This window comes from Arachis hypogaea, chromosome 11 (genome assembly GCF_003086295.3).
Source record: "Arachis hypogaea cultivar Tifrunner chromosome 11, arahy.Tifrunner.gnm2.J5K5, whole genome shotgun sequence".
Classification (NCBI taxonomy): domain Eukaryota; kingdom Viridiplantae; phylum Streptophyta; class Magnoliopsida; order Fabales; family Fabaceae; genus Arachis; species Arachis hypogaea.
In genome coordinates, this window is record NC_092046.1 from 136,305,130 (window position 1) to 136,327,736 (window position 22,607).

The 22,607-nt window shown below is 34.5% G+C and overlaps 3 protein-coding genes across 3 annotated transcripts; 2 read left to right on the forward strand and 1 right to left on the reverse strand.

Moving 5' to 3' along the window:
- The first annotated feature begins 13,250 nt into the window (after positions 1–13,250).
- On the forward strand, positions 13,251–15,655 carry LOC140176226 (uncharacterized). Its single transcript, XM_072206152.1, has 3 exons — positions 13,251–13,653; positions 13,977–14,704; positions 15,020–15,655. The coding sequence occupies exons 1-3, from the start codon at positions 13,251–13,253 to the stop codon at positions 15,653–15,655; spliced, it is 1,767 nt and encodes a 588-aa protein (XP_072062253.1).
- A 2,221-nt stretch (positions 15,656–17,876) lies between these two features.
- Positions 17,877–19,801, forward strand: LOC112722824 (cytochrome P450 71D8). The gene is made up of 2 exons (XM_025773998.3): positions 17,877–18,907; positions 18,993–19,801. The coding sequence occupies exons 1-2, from the start codon at positions 18,008–18,010 to the stop codon at positions 19,602–19,604; spliced, it is 1,512 nt and encodes a 503-aa protein (XP_025629783.1). The 5' UTR covers positions 17,877–18,007; the 3' UTR covers positions 19,605–19,801.
- LOC112722825 (CASP-like protein 2B2) lies at positions 19,734–21,725 on the reverse strand. Its single transcript, XM_025773999.2, has 3 exons — positions 20,894–21,725; positions 20,649–20,781; positions 19,734–20,137 (listed from the first exon to the last, which is right to left on the reverse strand). Exons 1-3 carry the CDS (start codon positions 21,115–21,117, stop codon positions 19,889–19,891), a joined length of 606 nt encoding a protein of 201 aa, XP_025629784.1. The 5' UTR covers positions 21,118–21,725; the 3' UTR covers positions 19,734–19,888.
- Positions 21,726–22,607: the final 882 nt, after the last annotated feature.

The following is a 22,607-nucleotide window of genomic DNA, read 5'->3' on the forward strand; positions in this document are numbered from 1 at the left end:
TTTGCTATGCTATGTATTGCCGGTATAAAATAAATCTAACATCATCAATTTAGCGTTTGATTATAGAGAATAAGGAACAATTACATTGGAAGAAATATCAGATTGGCATCATAACTCAAGCATTGCTACATACTTAAAATGAGCATTGTAATGAATTTGAAAAAAAAAAGTGGGGAAAAGAGTAGGGTAGTTCCTAAGCCTACCAACCTGCATTCTTGTTTTTGTTACCGCCATACAAACGGAAGAGGCTAAAAGTCGAAATACAACAGAGGATCATCATGCTAAGGCTAACCACAACAGCACAAGCTAAGTGTGTTGAAATAAAATATTAAAATGTTAAACAATCTACAATATTAGGTACGCGAGTTGAACATTTTATATATGTTGAAAAATGAAAAAAAAAAAGGCACAGATAATGCACAATAAAAATTATTATACAATATTTGAACATGTAATTTTTTTGGAGAAAATTATTGTTACATTTGAAAAATACATATTAATATATTTGGAACGAACTTGGACCTTGCTTGAAGAGAAACAATTAATAATTAAACTACTGACAAATAAATTATCTCCTAGAAAAAATAGAAAGTACCAGTAATTTTCAACTAGTTTGGGTTGTAAGTTTATCTATGGAATTATTTTTTATTATCATTTCTATTATTCATGGTGAGTTCTATGATGTAGAAGGAAGATTCCTTCTATACCTATATATTTGTGTTATCAAAAAGATTGTGAAACAAGTGTATAGAGAGAGTATGATTAAAGACAAACTCTGTACATGATAACTGACATGCTTCATGTTAACATCAATTTTACGTGATGATGGTATACTGGTATATAGAGTAAGTTGGTTAATTGTATTTATTATAATTAATTATTAAAAATGATATTGTGCTTGATTATAGTTGTATTTTTTGTTTAAACTATTTAAAAAAAGTAAAAATAAATTTTGATTATGGACTAACCTATTGATCACAATATATTTTTGTTCTATGGAATTTTGAGCGTGTGTTTTTGTGAATTGTTAAATTTACAAAAGGACTATATGTACTCATCAAAGTAACTCCATTAAACTCACATAAAATTCAGACTCTCTTTTTTTCATGAATTAATTTTTTTTATTCACACAAGAAAAATTAAACTTAACTCCCAAACATTTATTAATAACTACTTATTTTAATATGTGTATATAATTATATATTCATATATAAATATATATTTAATTATTTATATATAAATAAATTAAATTATGTATATACATTAACATAAATAAAATGGGTGAAAGCTTTACTCAAATACACAAAACAGAAATTTATTACGTACATGTGCATTTTCACACTTCTATGTAAACCGTGGAAAGCTACCACGGTTTCTGATTTTAACATAAACTGTGGCAAGCTACCACGGATTATGGTGTTTGTGGTTTGTGTGTAAACCGTGGCAAGCTCCAACGGTTTACGAAAAGAGAAAGCTAAGCATAAACCATGGCAAGCTCCCACGGTTTACGAAGGAGAAATTTTTATCATAAACTATTTATTTTTAGATGTTTGATAATTGTGACAGAATACATGTATATAATAGAAGTTCAAACCGCTTAAACTATCAAATACATAGCAGATAATATATTAGACAATTCTCAAACCTTTTTAACTATCATTTCCTGTTACTTTATTATTGTGTCATGTCATGCACCCAACAAAACTAATCTAATGTAATCTAATATTCACTCTCAAATCTCAATACTCACTGCACAACACACAATAGTAAAATAATTTTGTTAAAACATTCATCGTATTCTTTTTAAGTTTTGGATTATAAAATTAAAGTATCAATTATATGTATAAAATATATATTAAAATATAAAATATATATTAAAAATAAATAAAATAATAAATATTTATACAAAAATATATAATAATTGATTATATATATATATATATATATATATAATTTTTTTTTGAAAAAATACAATATCAAATTTTTGAAATGTTAGACAATGAGTACAATAATTTTTAAGAAAATTTTTTGGCTTTTTAGGGAAAAAAAATATTCTTCTTAAATTAACATTAGATCTAAATATATATTAATGTACTCATTGTCTAATTTAATGTTATTGTTAATCTAGATCTAATGTTAATTTAAGAAGAATATTTTTTTCCCCTAAAACGCCAAAAAATTTCCTTAAAAGTTATTGTACTCATTGTCTAACATTTCAAAAATTTGATATTATATTTTTTCAAAAAAAAATTATATATATATATATAATCAATTATTATATATTTTTGTATAAATATATATTATTTTATTTATTTTTAATATATATTTTATATTTTAATATATATTTTATACATATAATTGATACTTTAATTTTATAATCCAAAACTTAAAAAAAAATACGATGAATGTTTTAACAAAATTGTTTTACTATTGTGTGTTGAGCAGTGAGTATTGAGATTTGAGAGTGAAGATTAGATTACATTAGATTAGTTTTGTTGGGTGCATGACATGACACAATAATGAAGTAACAGGAAATGATAGTTAAAAAGGTTTGAGAATTGTCTAATATATTATCTGTATTTGATAGTTTAAGCAGTTTGAGTTTCTATTATATACATGTATTCTGTCACAATTATCATGCGCAGTCTAAATGATACCACATTGATGCAATCAAACATCTAAAAATAAATGGTTTATGATAAAAATTTCTCCTTCATAAACCATGGGAGCTTGCCATGGTTTATGCTTAGCTTTCTCTCTTCGTAAACCGGTGGAGCTTGCCACGGTTTACACACAAACCACAAACACCATAAAAATCAGAAACAGTGGTAGCTTCCCACGGTTTACATAGAAGTGTGAAAATGCACATGTACGTAAAGAATTTTTGTTTTGTGTATTTGAGTAAAGCTTTCACCCAATTTATTTATTTAGGTAAATTACCCTTAATTATTTATATATAAATAAATTAAATTATGTATATACATTAACATATATAAATAAATTAATATCTTTTTCAAGGTATATATTACTAATTAAAATTTTTATTATTAAGTAATTATATTCTAACGGTATTTTTAATAAGTTTCAACAATTATTTCAAAAAAAATATTTAAATTAGTACTTTAAATACTAAACACATATAGTCTAAACAGTAAACATTTATTTATAAATATTTAATTAAATCTTACACTGTATACCCTAAATGTTAAATCATGCTTTTGTAAATCCTAATCTATAAATCTTAAACCTTAAACCTAAATTCTAAATTGTAACCCATAAATTTTAAACTCCTACATTTTTAACCTTAAATTCTAAATCTTATAGTTAAAATCAAATAGTGACCCTAGAAGCAATATTTCAAAAAAGTCTGATTACTTTCATGTATTTTCATATGGAAATATATTATTTATACCATTAATTATATCTATATAATAAAAAAAAAGTTTAAGGGCCAGTACTTAACCAATAAAAAAAATAAGTAATTCAACATCATTAGATGTAATCTCACACTATTAAAAATACTAATAATAATTACTTAATAATTACAAATCACAAAATTTAGAGAGTCTGAATTTTATGTGAGTTTAATGGAGTTACTTTGATGAGTACATATAGTCCTTTTACATATAGTACATATAATCTTGATGCGTTTCTTCTTGTTTCGCGAGGCACAACCAGCATGATTAGGAATGACTCTGATCTGTTTGACAAAATCAAAGAGATGCTCCAACGCAATTGGACAGCTACTTTAGTGCTCATCCAGCGAACAGCAAATAGAGCGGCTGATTTAATGGCTAAGACTGCTGTTTTAAACAAGCAGGTGTATTTAGAGTGGTTACTGCCTCCTAATAATTTAGACATTATTATTAGAGAAGAGTACTACTCTTTTTCTTAGGTCTTTTTTCTTTGTGTTATGTTCAGTCACAAAAAAAAATAGTCCTTTTACAAACTTAACAATTTACAAAAACACACACTCAAAATTCCATAGAACAAAAATATATTGGGATCAATAGGTTAGTCCATAATCAAAATTTATTTTTACTTTTTTAAAATAGTTTAAACATAAAATACAATTACAACCAAGCACAATATTATTTTTAATAATTAATTATAATAAATACAATTAACCAGCTTACTCTATATACCAGTATACCACCATTACGTGACATTGATGTTAACATGAAGTTAGTTACCATGGACAGAGTTTGTCTTTAACCACACTCTCTCTCTATACACTTGTCTCACAATCCTTTTGACAGCACAAATATATAGGTATAGAAGAAATCTTCCTTCTACATCATAGAACTCACCATTATTCATCAACCATGTTAGGAATACATAAAAAATCGGTTACAAATATTTTTTTTCGTATATTTATTAAAAAATTTTGGTATTCAATTTAGATTTATTGGGCTTTGTGTTGAGTTTTGTTGAGCTAAGTTTGATTTTGTACTAATATATAATGACCAATATTATTTGGTTAAAAGTTCAATTGTGGTTTAATATGTGTTTTAATGATATAGGCCATTACTCATCTCAGAGTCAAACAATGCTACTTGCTTATTTCTTTAATGCTTCAAATCAATGTACAAACCTAAGGCATCATACAAGCACCTTTCAGTAAAAATAGAAGGTTATGTATTTACTAAGTAAAAAATGGACATTTGTCTTTATTATAGAGAAAAAAAGACAGTTGGAACAAAAAGAAAGCAACAACAAGCAACAACACAGCAAGGACAAGTGTGGCTCTAGCAAAGCAATAAGAACACAAGGACATCAGTAAAAGCAACATTCAGAATATGGGAGAGCAAAATACAAATTTACAAAAATGCAAAAACAGTGGAGCAACTCTTCGAACAGCAGAGGTAATGGAGTAGAGGGAGAAAGAAATGCATGCCAAGGAAGAAAGCAAATCCAATGACAGCAAAGGTGGTGGAATGGTTCCTCAACCTACAGAATTAGTGGAGCAAGATGAAAAAGGACTGCATGTCCTTAGAGACAACTCCAACGGATTGATGGTACAAGGGATTTGAAGAGGCAATGAAGAGCAAATTAGAAGAGCAAGCTGATTCTATAAGAAGCCTCACCTCAACATTTGAAAGCATGAAAAAGAAAAAAAAATCCAGAGCATTATATCTTCTCAATCGAGCTGAATTCTTTTTCTTCTACTAGTGCTTCATTTTTTATTTTCTTTGTTATGGCTGTCTTGTGTCATCTTTTGTATCCAGAAAAGGCTAAATATGTGAGTGAAAAAGTCACGAGAGAAAAGGAAAGAAAAGATGCATGAAAGAGCCACTAAAATCTGTGTATTTGAGTTGTTGAACTAGGATTAGTTCCCCTAGTCAAGTTGGGATAGTACTTGATGAGTTTGAATCTGTTTAGGTTCCCTTAGCCAAGTTGAAATAGCACTTGGTGAGTTTGAATTTGTTTAGGTTCCCCTTCCAAGTTGGGACAACACTTGAGAAGCTGAGTTTTGGTGAAGAAAATTTAGTGGTAGATATATACTAGTTGAATTGGGATGTAATTCAATAGTATTGGTGATTATAATCAGTTGATTATAGTGAAAATTCCACCATGATTGTGGTAAAAACTGAACTTAGGATTCATGGCACTTAGAATTCGAACAAGGATACATGCCGTTCTCTTTCTCTTCTTCCCTTCTCTGTTTCTTTTCTGAGTATGGGACAAAACAAAAAAATCTCCAGCAAATTAGCTTCCGCAAAAACAGAACTTGAAATGTTCATTTGAGTCAACTTGATTCAACCCCCATCTCAAGTTCAAGCAGTTCCATCAAGTTTAATAAATAATAATAAATAGTTGATGATGACAAACATGTTGAAGTTGGGTTAATAGTCCAAATTGAATTTGATATGTTAATTAGTGATGCAAGTTCAAGGAGTAAGAAAATCGGCCCAATAACAAGCAAACAAAGGCAACAACGGTTCAAATCCAGAAGCTCCAAAAAAATGAGTGGCTGAACTTATATCATTATGAACAATCCAAAAAAAAAAAGCGGCTAATCAACAAGGAAAAAAGAAAAGAAGAAATCTGGTTTAAGAAGCAAGAAAATAGGTCCCCTCAAACTAATGAAGCCCAAAGAAAAAAGAAATATGAAATGCTAGTGTAAAGAAAAAAAATTGGACCAAACATAAGCACAAGGTCCAACTAGGAGATCCATGTCCAATTTCACTTACTCAGTTAGATGCTAACTAAAGAATTTTAAATTCCAATTGCTTCTTAACTTTTTCACTACCACTGAACTAAAATTTTATCTTTTCTCTCTTCTCTCTCTTCCATTTACCTTTATGTCACATCACTTTGAAACAAAGTAGAAAGAAAAAGAAATTAGAAAGTAGGGCATAAAAGCACAAATTAAATCTTAGACAAAATTAGAAAAATCTTTTCACTTGTGGTACCCAAAATAACTTGTAAAGCTTCCTTCTCCCTCATACCCATTTCTGGAAAAATAAAGAAAATGAAAGCTATGGATTTCTACTGTAAAACAACGGTCAAGAAAGTAACTTGGAACCAAAGGAAGAATGCATGGTTCAAATTCAAGAGACAAGATGAAAAAGGATGAAAGAGAAGATGAAAGGTATGAATGCATGAATTTTGAAAGCTCTGCTACAGTCCCATCTCTCTTCTGCACCGCTACTACTCTGATTTTGTGAGAAGAAGAAGTCAACTGTGTGAAGTGGTACGGAATTTATAACCCACAAACTAATCGACAAGTGCACCGAGTCGTACCAAGTAATACCTCAGATGAGTGAGGGTCGATCCCACGAGGATTTGTGGACTAAGCAACAATGATTGAGAGATTTACTTAGTTAGACAAACAGAAAAGAGTGTAAAGAGCTCAAATGCATCAAACAGTAAATTCAGAAGATCAGAAAGCAAGCAATAAATTAATAAGAATAATATATGGAGAAAACAGTTATAGTTTCAGAGATATCTATCTTTCGGATTGACTTTTCTTACTAACTATTTTAATCATGCAAGATTCAATTCATGGCAAACTATATGTGACTAAATCTTATTTCCTTAGACCTTTTTAGTTTCCTCTAACCTTTATCAACTGCCAATTCCTTGGTCACTTGATTCCAATTAGAAGGTTAAGTTCAAATCTAGTTTATGTGCCACAGAAATCCTAATTACCCAAATATAAGAGGATTATATGTCACGTATCCCGTTAAGTCCAGATAATTAGAAATTTAGAAGAAATTGTTTTCAAGCTGTTGTTCAAGTAAAGAGTTTTTCCAAGTTTTATAAGAACTCAATTAGAACAAAGGTCATACTTCCGTTCCACTCAGATTCATAAGATAAAAAATGAAAACAATTCTTGAAATAGAAATCAGTACATGAATTAAAATAGAAAAGTAATAGTATCAATCCATACAATAGACAGATCTCCTAACCTTAACAGTGGAGGTTTAGTTGCTCATGGTTCAAAGAGAAAATAAGGATTCTCAAAAACTGTAAAGTGTAGAATGAGGTATGAGAGAAGAGATGAGAATTCCTCCCGAAAGTCTGATTCTTTTCCCTTTTATATCTAATCCTAATTAAATGTAGAATATATTTTCAAAAACTAGATAATATCTTTTCCTATTTATAAATAAAATAAAAATTTAATCAAAATTAAATGAGAATTTTCGTGGCTTTGCAATTGAGATGTGGGGACCATTGGGAGTTATAAGGTTGGCGCCTAACTTGGGCATGGCAGTAATGATTGGCTTGATTTGCTTGACCTGGTGCCTAACTTGGTGAGGTATGGTGCCTAACTTGAGCTTAGCCGAATCCCATTGTGTGTGAAGGTTATGTTTGGCGCCTAACTTTGCTGGTTTGGCCTTCCTGGCGCCTAACTTCGAAATCATGGTGCCTAACTTGGGAAATTTCAAGTTAGGCGCCACCTTGGCCGAACAGAATGAAGAAGAAGGGCATACGATTATATATTGTTGGAAAGCTCTGAAAGTTAGCTTTCCATTGCCACTGAAATTACGTCAATTGGACCTCTGTAGCTCAAGTTATTCATGTTAGAGTGCAGGGAGGTCAGAGTTAACAGCATCATCCGCTTTCTTCTCTTTTTCTACAGAAACTCCATCAAATCCATCCGAATGCTACTTGAAATAAACAGAATTGCACACGACTCAAAGTAGCATCCATAGTGGCTAAAAGATATTTAAATCTTGATTAAACTCAACAATTTGAATGCAAATTTATTAGGAAAAGATAGGAAAGATGCTCACGCGTTATGAAGCAAGCCTTAGGCGTGGTAATTGAACTCATACAAAAACAAAAGAACTTTTCATAATGAAGCTAAGGAGAGAGAACCAGAATCTGAATTTCATAGAGAGCTTCCCTGTGAGAGTTCAACGTTTTGGACAGTGTTTCTAGATCAAAAAAATATTCCGCCAAGATGAAGAGTTTTATCAGAGAATGCTAAATCCGGTTCAACTTATAGTTTCAAGACTGTGAATCATCATCTCCTTCATGATTTATTATTTTATTATTCTGTTTCAATGTTTATCTTTCTTTGTTTTCTCTTGAGTGAAAAAAGCATAAAGGTGAGGCATCTGAAAAAGCCAAATAAAGAAAAAAGGCAAAGAGAGAAACTTGGAGAGAAAAACCAAAATTGATTTTAGATTTCTATTTGTTTGTATTTCTGTTTTGCATCTTGTATCTGATGTATCCCTTACTAAGTTGGGTAAGCACTCAGTGTATTGAGAGTCTAGGATGTTGCCTAGCTAAATCAAGCTTATGTTGAAGTTTGGTTTGTCCCAGATAGGATTATGTTGAGTCCTAGGAAATTGGTGTTTGTAACATTTGAAAGTATAATGAAAATTCTACCAACATTATGGTGGAGACTAAATGTATGTTGTATTGCACAAAGCAACTGAATCAGGATATATGCTGGTGCCATGCATCTTCTTCTTCTCTGCACTATTTTATCTTTCTGCAATTTATGCGACAAAACTAAGTTGTCTCTTGCATAATCCATCACGCAGACAAACAAAAGCAAAGTTTTATTTTTTAATTTTAAGGGTTAATCAATCAACTTAAAAGAATGTTATATATTCAACCCCTTCTCTAAGCCACAAAAATTTTTGCTTTGAATTCATCTTTGTTAGCAATTCTATTATTTTGATAAATGTTAAAGAGTCAAAATATTTGATAATATTATAATAAAACAAAAAAATTAACTAATTCAATAGATACTTAAGGAAATAAATTGGTATAACGTGATTTAAAATACAAAAAATAATCTTATATGACTAAAAAAATTTATTATTTTTTTGTTAATATCAAATCGGTGCTAAATTTTGAATAATAAATTTTAAATTATAATAGTATAAAAATAAAGTGTTGATTAAAAATATTACTAATAGTATCATAAAAAATGTTATTCGCTGATACTTTTAGAACATAAAAACTAAGACAAATTCGTAAGCTAATTAAATGCAAATTTTGAATCAAGACAAAGGATGAGGTCATGAGGCTATTGCCGCCGAATTTTGTGTTTGTAAGACAACACTTAGAAAAAAGAAAGAAAGAAATAAAGCAAATCAACCTCCTCAATTCATGTTCGTCTCTTCTCAATTGATGTGGTAAAATATGGTTTTTTATCATATATTTTTTAAATAGAGTAAAAAAAATATCATAACATTGAAAAGACCTACTCCCAAAACAAATAGCGTAAACATTTTCGTTGCAAGTTTGAGTTGGTAAAGGATTATGTCATTATATAGGCTTTGTCTCACTTATGACTTAGTCCCTCGTTGAGGCTATATGATCCCTATGCAATTCAACAAGTATTGTCATCATTTCTACTCTTTTATAATATATAAAAAGAGATTAAAATAGTGTTTAATAAACTAATGATATATAAGTTTTTAAATCTTCTATAAAATCATTATGTTAATATTAAATTTATTTTGTAATAATATAAAAAAGATCTATGTATATAATCACATTTAAAACATCATAATAAGCATCATAATAAGCCAAGATGAGAAATTGATCTCTGGAGTTTAGCTTCCTTTGAGTGACTTCAGGCACAGAGATTAGTCCAAAATCCTTGACACAATAATCACCCAACGCTCTTGATATTGCAAGTCCTGGTGTTTTACCATTTGGCATCCACACCCTATACACTCCTGGCTCATCTTCTAGACAAAACACCCTCCCTCTTGATTCCATTATCCTCTCTGCCTCCTCTGAATTTACCAAACAACCAAATAATAATAAGCACTTGTTATTATGTTATATGTATGAGAGTGTAGAATGTAGCATACTAACTTGTTACTATGACAGTTTGTATGTCTCTTTTCCTCTTCGTTTTAAATATGCAAATCTAACATCATCATCCAGATAATGGGATTTAGAGAGAGGGGGCACCCTCTAGGGGGGGTGGAGCAAGCGGCGTTAACCCACAAGCGAAGGATCCGAGGATTTGGAATCGGGAGGAATATCAACGCTTGGAACAAGACTTGTTCTCTGTGTTCGTGGATAATCTACCGAAGGATATCTCCAGAAGAGAATTACATCACTTGTTGGTTGGACGGGAAGAATTAACGACGTATATCTTGGTCGAAAACGGAAGAGTGGAAGGATCTACCTTTTTGTCTTTGTTCGTTACACGACAAAAGGTGGCGCTCTAAAGACGATTGCAGAGATGAACCATTGGAGATTACGGGGAAAGGTAATTGCAATTGGAGAAGCTAAGTTTAGAAGGCAGACTCAGACGAGGGATGGGTCGGTGCGGCTGGACCTCACGAAACAGCATGGAGGAGGACCAGTGGGTTACAATCATGGAAAAGGCGATGCTGAGGACCATGGCATTGAGGTTCAGCCAGTGCGAGACCATTTGGAGACCACAAAGGATTGTGGAAACATGAAAAGAATTGAAGTGCCGATAGTCGAAGCAAATTTGGAGTGGTTGAAGAGGAGTTTGGTGGGACAAACCAGGCACCCTGTGGACTTGAGATCAGTGAAGAAGGTGGTCTGTAAAAATTTGGCTCAAATTGTGGACGTCAGGGAGATCGGGACGACCAAAGTACTGTTAATCTTCGATATTGTGCAGCATGCTGAGGGGAGGACATGATAGTAATTGATGATGTATTTTTGAATGATGTTAACGTCGAATATTTGAATTTCAAAAATGATACGCATGTACCAGATTCAGTTAGTGGTGACGATAGGAAAGCGGATTCTAAGGGATGTGGAGTGCTTGATGAGGGGGAGTTTGAGAACACGGTCACGCAGCTGTGGGGAACTGGGGGAGGAGGGGTTAATGCTGCGTGTGCTAGACCACATGGATTGCATCATGTGGGCCATCAGGTGTGCCGCCAGGATGGGGGTGGGAGGGGTTTGTATTGGGCCTGCCTTCATTAGACCCAAAAGCAATTCAGGAAGGAGGGGGGCTACAGCACGCGCATGAAAAGCGCATAAGTGGGACTGCTATTGGGCTGGGCCAGGGTTGTATCCTGGCTGAAGAGACTAGTGGACCTCCATTCATTGGGGGCACGGGCGGGTCGGGTGGACTGAGGGTCTGGAGGGTTCCACGAAACCTGATTGCAACGGCGCCGTTGGAAGGTGTGCGAGGCGGGCAAGGGTTGCTCTAGGCGACTGCTGCTACGGCGGGAGGACTGAAGCACCGTGATGGGAGATCGCTGTCAGCTAGGACGCAGGAAGTGGAGGAGGGCTTGGCGGAATCAGAACCGGTCGTGGAGGCAGGGGGTGAGTGCGATGGTGGAAGGGTGTCGCAGGGGGGAATGCACGCTGAAGAGGCTGTAGGCCGGTAGGAACAGGTGGAGCAGGACGGGGGAAGTGCGGACAGACTTCACAAGGCTAGGTTGCAAGCGAGCCTGAGACGGCTAACTGGAAAGGTTAGTATCTTGGTAGCAACTGGCAATGCAGAAGGGGCCATGGCGGATGTGGCTGACGGTGGTGATCCCCTAGGGGCAGGAGCAAGGTCTGAACCGGGAACAGGGGGTCATTCAGAGGGCGTAGAATACCAGGGGAAGCAGGAAGAGCAGGTCCAGGAAAATCAAGCAACTTGGGCACTGGCTATGGAATCAGGTGCTGTCTTATATGATGAGGAGGAAGACGTTATGGGAATTTCGCAAGCACAAAATAAGGAAATAGCGGCAAAGAGAAGAATGGCGAAGCAGAAGGAGAAGGCGAGAAGGAGTTGGCCAAAAAATCAAAATAAGGTGAGTAAAAAATTGTTTAAATGATTGTGAGCTATTGGAACATTAGGGGGTTGAGGGGGACGGAAAATTGAGCATGGTGAAATCTTTGAAGCATAAATATAACCTGAACATGTTAGGACTGCTTGAAACAAGAAAAGAAGTGATTACTAAATATGATATTGTAAGGCTTTGGGGAATTAGTACTGCTGGATGGGATTATGTGGACTCTGTAGGGGCAGCGGGAGGTCTGTTATTGATGTGGAATGATGGAGTGTTTAAAGTACATCACAACTATAAAGGTGAGAGGTGGTTGTGTGTTGAAGGAGTATTAACAAGGACCAACTTTCGTTGTGCGTTTTGCTTGGTATACGGGGCACATGGGAAGAGCTGAGCTATGTGGCAGGAGTGTATCAGGTTCCTTTCTGCTTTCTAGGGGACTTTAATGAAATTTTACACGTTGAGGATCGCAAAGGAGCTACTACCTTACCGGCATCATCAGAAGAGTTTAAGAGCTGGGTGCATGACATGCAGTTGATAGATTTACCTCTTACTGATAGGAAGTACACATGGTTTAGGGGTCGTTCTTGTAGTCGGATTGACAGAGTTCTGGTCAATATTGAATGGACTGAGAAGTTTCCGGATATTCGGCTAAAAGGGGGTCCAAAGGGGTTGTTCGATCACTGTCCGTTGATCTTGGAAGGTACAGGACTAGGAGGGGGACCTAGGCCGTTCAGAAGTCTAGATTCCTGGTTTACGCATGAGGGGTTTCTGAGAATGGTGAAGGATGAATGGAGAAGCCTCAGAGAAGCACAGTTCACGTGCAAACTGAGGGCTTTAACAGTACCACTGAGGCAATGGCACAAGGATAACTTTCGGAACCTGGATAAGAGACTCATGAGGTTTGAGGAGGAGATCACCAGGCTGGACAAGTTAGTTAGTGATGGGGTGTATGATGGTACAACGGAGGCTAGACGGAAGGCGCTGGTGAGCTTTTGTGAAAAATGGTACATTAGGAAGGAAATCCACTGGAAGTAGATGTCTCGGTCCAAGCATGCTGCAAACATGGATAAGAATACTAGATACTTCCATAACATTGCCTCGGTCAGAAGACGGAATAACAAGATCGACACCCTGATGATACATGGAAGACTTGTACGGAATCAGGCGAGAATAAAAGGTGCAATTAGAGGGTTCTACAAGGACTTATATAAACAAGATTATGCTCCGAGGATTGGAATCAGAGATGGCTTAATGAAGCAGATCCATAGGGATGAGGCTGAAACACTGGAAGTGATGCCATCGGAGGAGGAAATCAAGGAGGCCGTGTGGGACTGCGAATCTTCAAAGGCACCAGGGAGTGATGGGTATAACATGAACTTCATAAAGAGATGCTGGGAGGACATTGGGCTGGAATTCATTGCAGCAGTACTGGGGTTCTTTCACGGTACTAAGTTGCCGCCGGATGGTAATGTAACGTGGGTGACTTTAGCCCCAAAGTTTGAAGGTGCAAAGGAGGTGAAGGATTTTAGGCCGATTAGTATGGTGGGGTGTGTGTATAAAGTAATTTCGAAGGTGTTAGTACGAAGAATGCGATCTATGATGCCGGGGTTGGTCGGTGAGACTCATACTGCTTTTGTAAGGGGTAGAAAAATTCATGATGGCGCACTCATAGCCTGCGAGACGGTTCATTGGCTGAAGACGCGGAAAAGGACAGCGGCTATTATCAAACTGGATTTCCAAAAAGCCTATGACAGAGTAAGATGGAGTTTTGTTGATATTGTACTCCAGAAGATGGGCTTCGGCCAACAATGGAGGAAGTGGGTGAAGGAGTGTGTTACTATGGCCACCATATCAGTCCTGGTAAACGGGTCACCATCCAAGCCATTCAAGATGGGGAGGGGACTAAGACAAGGAGACCCACTTTCTCTACTACTATTCGTGCTAGTGGTCGATGCTTGCACATGATGGTGGGGAAAGCTGTCAGAAATGGGCGCATTGCTCCGTTACTGGTAGGGAGCGCTCATGTTGAACTGTCACACTTACAATTTGCGGATGACACCATTTTGTTCTGCCCGCCAGTGACTGAAACAATCCTAAACTATAAGAGACTGCTGCGGTGTTTTGAGTTGATATCTGGACTGAGTATCAATTTTGGTAAGTCGAATTTGATATCGGTAAATTGGGATCAAGGATGGATTGATCACGCGTTTGGGCTACTGGGATGCCAGCAAGCCGCTCTACCGGTTAGATATCTGGGAATCTCTCTAGGAGCGAATCCGCGCCTGGTGAAGACTTGGAAACCAATCATCGATAAAGTGGAACAGAAGCATAGCTTATGGAAAGCGAAGGTGTTGAATAAATCAGGTAAGCTTGTACTTATTAAATCGGTCCTGAATAGCCTCCCTATATATTATCTAAGTCTGTACAAGATGCCGAAAGCGGTGGCAGACAAACTGATTGCTCTGCAAAGGAACTTTATGTGGTGCAAGGAAAACGGTAACTCTGGTATAGCTTTGGTCAAATGGGAGCTACTCTAGGCTCCAAAAAAGGCTGGGGGCTTAGGGGTAGGTGATGCAGTGCTGAGAAACACAGCGCTCTTGTTTAAGTGGTGGTGGCGGTTTTCAAAGGAGGATTGCCCACTGTGGAAGAAGATAGTTTGTTCATGCAACAAGTTGAACCCGGATGTAATGCTAGCAACTCAGCATCTACCAGTAAAAGAAGGGCCTTGGAAAGACATATGTCAGCTAAATATAAAAGAACCACGGATTCGAGATAAAGTGGTTAATGGTCTGGCAATGGATGTAGGCAATGGTTTGTAAACCCGGTTTTAGGAAGATAACTGGGTTCAAGGTGGTGCTCTCAAACTGAGTTTTTCAAGGCTCTACTCTATTTCAAGCCAGCAAGGGGTTATCATTGGAGATTGTGGTTTTTGGGATGGACTAGAATGGATATGGAATTTTCAATGGAGGAGGGAGTTGTTTCAATGGGAGCTGGAACTTGTCCATCAGCTCCATGAGAGATTAAGGTCAGTGAAGCTGTCAGCTGATCGGGAGGACAATATGGTGTGGAAGTTTGAAAATAAAGGTGTCTTTTCAACTAGCTCTATGATCCAGGCCATACAATCGAAGACACTGCCGGCTGAGCTTACGAGCTATAGCTTCACGAGCTCCCTTTGGAAAGGTTTTGTACCTCTGAGAATTGAGCTTTTTGGGTGGTTTGTGCTAGTTGGTAGAGTGAACACCAAGGAGAGGTTGACTAAGCTAGGAGTTAACATTCTGAGTGATAGTATGTGTGTACTATGTACCAAGGAAATCGAATCTACTGAGCATTTATTTCTTCGGTGTGAGGTTACATGGCAGGTGTGGTGCAAGTGGTTGAGGGCACTTCGTCAAGAGTGGGTAATTCCTGGAACCATTAAAGAACTCTTTGAGAGTTGGCGTGGCATGCACGATAAACAACAAGAGTAGAGGGTGTTGATGACAGTGTTCTTTGCAGTGATTTGGAACATCTGGTTGAAATGCAATGCACGGATCTTCAAGAATGAAAAAACGAGTATTGAGATAATTCACACACGGACGGAGTTGAGCTACACAGCATGGCATGGTTGTGATCCTGTGAGAGGCTGATGGCAGTGATGGAAAGACCAGGGGTTGAGTGTTTTCTATTGGTAGCTCTTTATGTTTCTATGTTTTTTTGTATGCTCCACTGTAATGTGTTGAGCTTCTTTCGTTTCAAAAAAAAAATAACGTACATATATATTTATATATAATATATAGCATCAGTGGCAGAACTTCATTAAGAGAATGGGGCCATGGCCCCAAATATTTTATAAAACTAAAAGTTTGACCCTTATTTTATTTGGTACAAGTTGTTCAATTGGTTATTATTTTTATCGTGAGTTTTTCTACAAATTCTTGGTCTTGGGTTCAAAATTTACTACAAGCACATTCTCTTTTTTGTGTGTTTATATATATATATATATATATATATATATATATATATATATATATATATATATATATATATATTCTTTTCTTTTTACTTTTAAGGTCAACAAATTTTTATTTTTTTATTTTTATTTTTTATGTTTATAATAAAAAAATAATCTTATTATTTTAAAGTATAATGAACTAAATAAAATTCAACTATCAAATAATGAATAATACAAATAAATGATTTTATACTATTTTATTAATTTTAATATTTTATAAAACAAAATTATTTTTCAACTAAATTATAAAATAGATAAATTATATATATATATATATATATATATATATATATATATATAAGTATTTATTAAAATAAGTCTAATATTTTAAATTTTTTTATATCACTACTATCTTTAATATGTTACACAATATAGTAATTGGTATCATAATATCAAATAAAAAAAAAGTCTTATTATATTTTAAGTTTGTTATTTTATATTTTTTTATTGATCTTCAATATTTTTTAAAAAGAAATCGATTTGGACAAAAAAATTATATATTTAGTGTAGTTTTAGATGCTATTATGTTAGTTATAGTTTTTTAATAATTTATTTCTATAATTATAAATTTATAATAATTTAAAAAATAAAAATTAATACATTTAATTTAAATATAAATACTCTTTTATATATATATATATAACATAATACGATATTTACTATATATTTTAAGATTAGACTAAATAATACTATAAGAAAATATTTTATTAAGCAATTTTAAGTTATTTTATTTTTTAACACTAAAAAAAATAATTTAATTTATATTTTTGTATTTTTTCATGCACCGTGCATGTAAATCTAGCTAAAGTTGAATAGCTAATGTCTAATCAATTAGAGAGAGAGAGAAAAAATAGTTTAAAAATACATATTTATTCACATATTTTATAATTAAACGATTAATCATAATAATTAAATTTTTTATAATTAAATAATCAAATTTATAATAAACGAATACTCAAATTTATTTATAAAGATATAATAATTTTTTTTATAAAATATCAAAGATATATTTTTATATACTAATTGATAGTTATTTTGTATGTACATGAATCATAATATATTATATAATTATTAATTCAATTTTTTAAGAAAATATGTTTTTAGGGTAATATTCTAGAAATAACACAATTTATTATTTTTTATTAGTAATATTTAAAAGTATTAACTAAAAAGTATAATATTAAATGGTTGGGTTAAAGATATTTTACTGCTAATGAATATAAGTAGAGAAAAATATTAGGAGTCAATATTTTTTATTAAAATTAATCAATTAGTTAATATTTTTGTTTTGATATTATTAGAATTTAAAATTTAGAGTAAATAGATAAATAAATTTCTAAAAATTTATACTTTAAACAAATTAATTCCTAAAAAAATATTAATAAAATTTTCTATGAAAGTAAATGTGTATACACTATTTTTAAATTAGTCCCTCATGATTATAGTAGAAGATCTTAATTTAAATTATTCATGTTTGTTATTTTGAAAAATTTTATTGATATTTTTTTTATGGACTAATATGTTTGAAATATAATATTTCATAGATTTATTTGTTAATTTACTCTAAAATTCAATATTTAAGATATAATTATTAATAAAAAATTAAACAAAAAAACAATTTGTTAGCTACCTAACATTCTAGCCGAAAGAATAAAACCGTGGTGAAGAATCAAAATTACATGTACATAATCCAATGGCGTGAGATAAGCAACTACTCATTTTAAATTTTCGTTGACTCAGACAAATAAAGTACAGCATAAAATAAACATGAATCGGTTGCATAAGTACATCAAGTGAAAGCATCATTCAGAGAGTATTGGATCTGCCAATGGAAGTTAGTTCATCCATGGTGTTTATCATAATAAGCTTCCTCATCTCTGCGGTATGGCTATGGCTTGCAAAGAAGGGTAAGAGTGTCCATAAAGTACCACCTGGGCCATGGAAACTACCTCTCATAGGGAACCTCCATCAACTTGCAGGCTCATCACTTCCACACCATGCTCTCAGAAAACTAGCAAACAAACACGGTCCACTCATGCACCTTCAACTGGGTCAGATTTCTGCAGTGATTGTTTCATCCCCCAATATGGCCAGAGAAATCATGAAGGCTCATGATCTTGCTTTTGCAGACAGGCCTGAGTTCCTTCCTTCCAAGATCATAACCTATGGATCAACAGACATTGCATTCTCTCCCTATGGTGAATACTGGAGACAGATGAGGAAGATATGCACACTTGAGCTTCTAAGTTCTAAGAAGGTTCAGTCTTTCTCCTTTATCCGAGAAGAGGAGGTAGCTAACATGGTAGAAACAATTCGCAAATCCGCAGGTGCAACCATCAATCTCAGTAAAATGATTAACAATCTCATAAGCACTGTGATTTCTAGAGCTGTTTTTGGCAACATATCCGAAGACCATGAACAGTTTGTGTCCTTTGTGAAGAAGACAATAGCGTTATCCGATGGATTTGACCTTGCGGATTTGTTTCCTTCCTTGAAACTTCTGCATTTCATCACTGGTTTTGAAGCCAAATTGAAGGAGATGCATGTCAAGATTGACAAGACCTTAGACAAGATCATAAAGGAGAATGAAGCAAGGAAATTGGAAGGTAAACACCAGCAAGAACAAGAAGTAAAGAATGAGAATCTTATTGAGGTTCTTCTAAGAGTCCAACATAGTGGCACCCTTGACACCCAAATTACAATGAACAATGTCAAAGCAGTCATTTGGGTTAGTATGTCTGAACTTTTGTAACTTCATTTACATACAATTCCTTTTGCTTATGATAACTAAGGCCTTTGAAACTATGATGTAGGACATATTTGCTGCTGGAACAGACACTTCAGGAGTAGTTATAGAGTGGGTTATGTCGGAATTGATGAGAAGCCCCAGAGCTATGAAGAAGGCACAGACTGAGATTCGAAAAGCCTTGATAGAGAAGCAAACAATCCAGGAGGCAGATGTTGCAGAGCTTCCCTACTTGAAGGCTGTGGTCAGCGAAACAATGAGGTTACACCCTCCTCTTCCTCTGTTGCTTCCAAGACAATCCAGAGAAGAGTGCACCATCCATGGATACCATATACCAATCAAGACTAAAGTCATGGTAAATGCATATGCACTCGGAAGAGATCCCGATTACTGGTATGATTCGGAAACCTTCCTACCAGAAAGGTTCCAGGACACTCCTATGGATTTCAAAGGATCAAACTTCGAGTACATCCCTTTTGGAGCAGGAAGGAGAGCTTGTCCGGGACTTACCTTCGGTTTAGCCAATGTGGAGTTTGCTCTAGCTATGCTACTCTACCACTTCAACTGGGAACTCCCTAAAGGAATTAGGCCAGAAGATTTGGATATGGACGAAGCACAAGGAGCTGTGGTTGGAAGGAAAAACCACCTCTACTTGATTCCCACACCTTATCATTTTTAGATTCATTATAGTGCCTATTAAATAATATCATGTGTTTTTCATTTCCTATGTATTGCCATATTGGTATAACATGAATCCAACATAATCAATTTAGCAATTTAATATATGCTCTTAGAAAGATAATAACAATTGTAAAAGGCTAATGTGGCATTGATTATTAAGAATAAGGAACAATTACATTGAGATTGGTATCATAATTCAAGCATTACTACATATTCAAAATGAGCATTGTAATGAATTTCAAAACTATTACAATAGCCAAGAAAGCATGGTAGTTCCTAAGCCTACCAACCTGCATTCTTGTTTTTGTTACCGCCATACAAACGGAAGAGGCTAAAAGCCGAAATACAAGAGAGGACAACCATGCTAAGGCTAACCACAACAGCACAAGCTACTCCTTCTCCCACTTTGTTGCAGTATTTCTCATACATGTTGCAAACCTTTATCCATTGAAGTTCAGTTTGCCCTGCCTTTGCAAACACCGCTGATTGCACTGATGCTGCTACTGCCGCCATCGTCACATATGCCATTACCTGAATAAACCAAGTTCAACATACCTTTCTGTTATACCTTATATTTGAGACTTCATTCAACTAAAAAATGATTCTAAACCTTCACTTGAATAAAAAATACTTTATGAGATTGTAAGTTGTAGTAGGACAATACTTCATAAACCATAACCCGTTATCTTATTAATGCTTGTTTGAAACCCAGCATGACAAAGGAAATTAAAAGCTCTCACATTTGAGATCCTAAATCCAAACATGCCTTGTGGTAAGAGTGACAGTGACTGTAGCTAGTATCAATCATGTATGAATTTAAGGTCACTGTTGATTTGGATTGCTATAAAAATTTAAACCATGAAAGCAAACCATAACCAACTGGACCCTACTCTGAAAATTCTGACACAAGGTGTCAACATGCAAAGTGAATAAGATACTGTTGCCTAGTTACTACTTTATATAAACTCAATAATCCATATCTTTGATCAATTGCAAATTCAACTACTAAAATGTAGAAACTAGAAATATATACATAAGGTACCTGATCAGCAGAGAAGATAATCCAAGCTAAGGGCTTGCTGAAGAGTACACTCCCTCTAATTATGCTAAGAACACAGCACAGTCCTTGAATCAAGGAATAGCCAGCAGCCAAAGCATTGGCCACTACCAAGAACCTGAATCAATATCAGAATACAAAAACATCAGGGACCGGACATGCATGTACACTACCATTTCCATTTTTCCAACAGAAAAGGAGAAGAAAGAAAGAACTAAAGAAGGGCTTACACTAAAGCCTTCATGTCTGTATACTTAGCCTTCTTCTGAAAGGACAGGATCACTTTGACTTGTGTATCAGTTACCACAAGAACAGTTGCAAGAACTCCAAGGCCAAGGATCACACACCTCAGCACCACCTCTGCTATCTTCACCCTCCTATCCAACATCTTCAGGTCCTTGCTGTGATAAACTGGCACAGTCCCAGGACTAACACCCACACCCAAGTAACTCATTTTTCAACAACACTCTAAAACAAGAACCAGAAAGAGAACTATTATGTCTGTGTGTATAGCACAAAGCAGAATGCCACAAACACACTCAGGAGTTAGCAATAGGGACAAACAATCCTAAGAAGTTCACTACTTATATATACTCATTCACACACAAATGTTTTGGCTTTAAAATTGTAAAGTGGTGGTGATGATGAAGCTTTAGCTACAAATGCATCAGAGCCTGCCAAGTGGACAAACCCAAAAGCAACTTGATGAGCATTTATTTATCATCATATCATATCATGTAAAATTAATGGCCATTAAATGGTTCTGCATTTAAGTACTGCTAAATGAAAAAGAAAAAATGTGTGGCTTTGAGAGCTCATTCATGGTTTCTAGAGAGTAGGAGCAGCTTCTCGTCCCTAGAAAGGTTCTGATAGGGGGTAAGGAGTGCCTAAATTTAAGTTATTTAAAGGGCGGTGGGTTCAATTTTTGGGGTGCGTCAATTGTTTTTATTAGGCCTTGCCATTGTAAACATATCTTATGGTAAAGTAAATATATGGCTCCTATTTTTTTTTTTTTTTTTTTCAATTTTTCTTTGTGGAGATCTCAACATAATTTAATTTTTCTACTGCAGAATGACAAGGGAGATTAATTCTTCTATTGCCTGGTGTGGAAACAAGAAAATCGAATCATGGAATATCATTGTGATACTGTGGAGGGCCACGTATGTTGCTTTTGTGATGTGAATTTGTGTTCACATTGGTTTCATTCTGTAATGATTGTTGCCAAATTTTGTATATTATCAGAACCAGAATATCGATGTCATAACTTAGGAGTGTCACATAACAATCGATTGCAAGGCGTGCTAAAGTAATATAAAACAAAAGGAAGATAATTAGATAAATCATTTGCCTGACGACCCTACTATATATCAACTACTACATTCCACTAAGCGCAACACTTTATGTCTTTGCCATTTCAAGACTTCACACTTGGTGCTTTCAGTTTCAGGTTTTAGCCTATCACGCCATCACTATTAATAGTATCTTAGGATTAACACATATTTAATTATGCTGTAATAACTATTTCAGCAATACTTTACTTAAGCTTTCCATAACACAATAAATTGTTTAGTTGGTGTTTTTTAGGAGATTAGGGAAGTAAGGTGCATCGGAATTGGGATTTTGCTGTATCTATGAATCTATCAATCTATATGATGGCTAAGGATTCAAGGAGCATGATGGTCCATAAGACCATAACGCCACTTGCATCATACTAGAAGACTCCATCAGAGACAGAGACACCGTAAAAAATAAAAAAAATAAAATAATAAAATTAGAAAAATGAATGCCAACTCTACACCCATACGCAAGATACTGATGGATACAATACAACCTTGGATGTTATATCAACAACAATTTTAATTTTGGGTCGTCAGGCAACACAAATCTGTTGCCTTTTCTTGGTATTTAGATTTTAGATCATGACATTCTAGAGAGTTTTCTAAT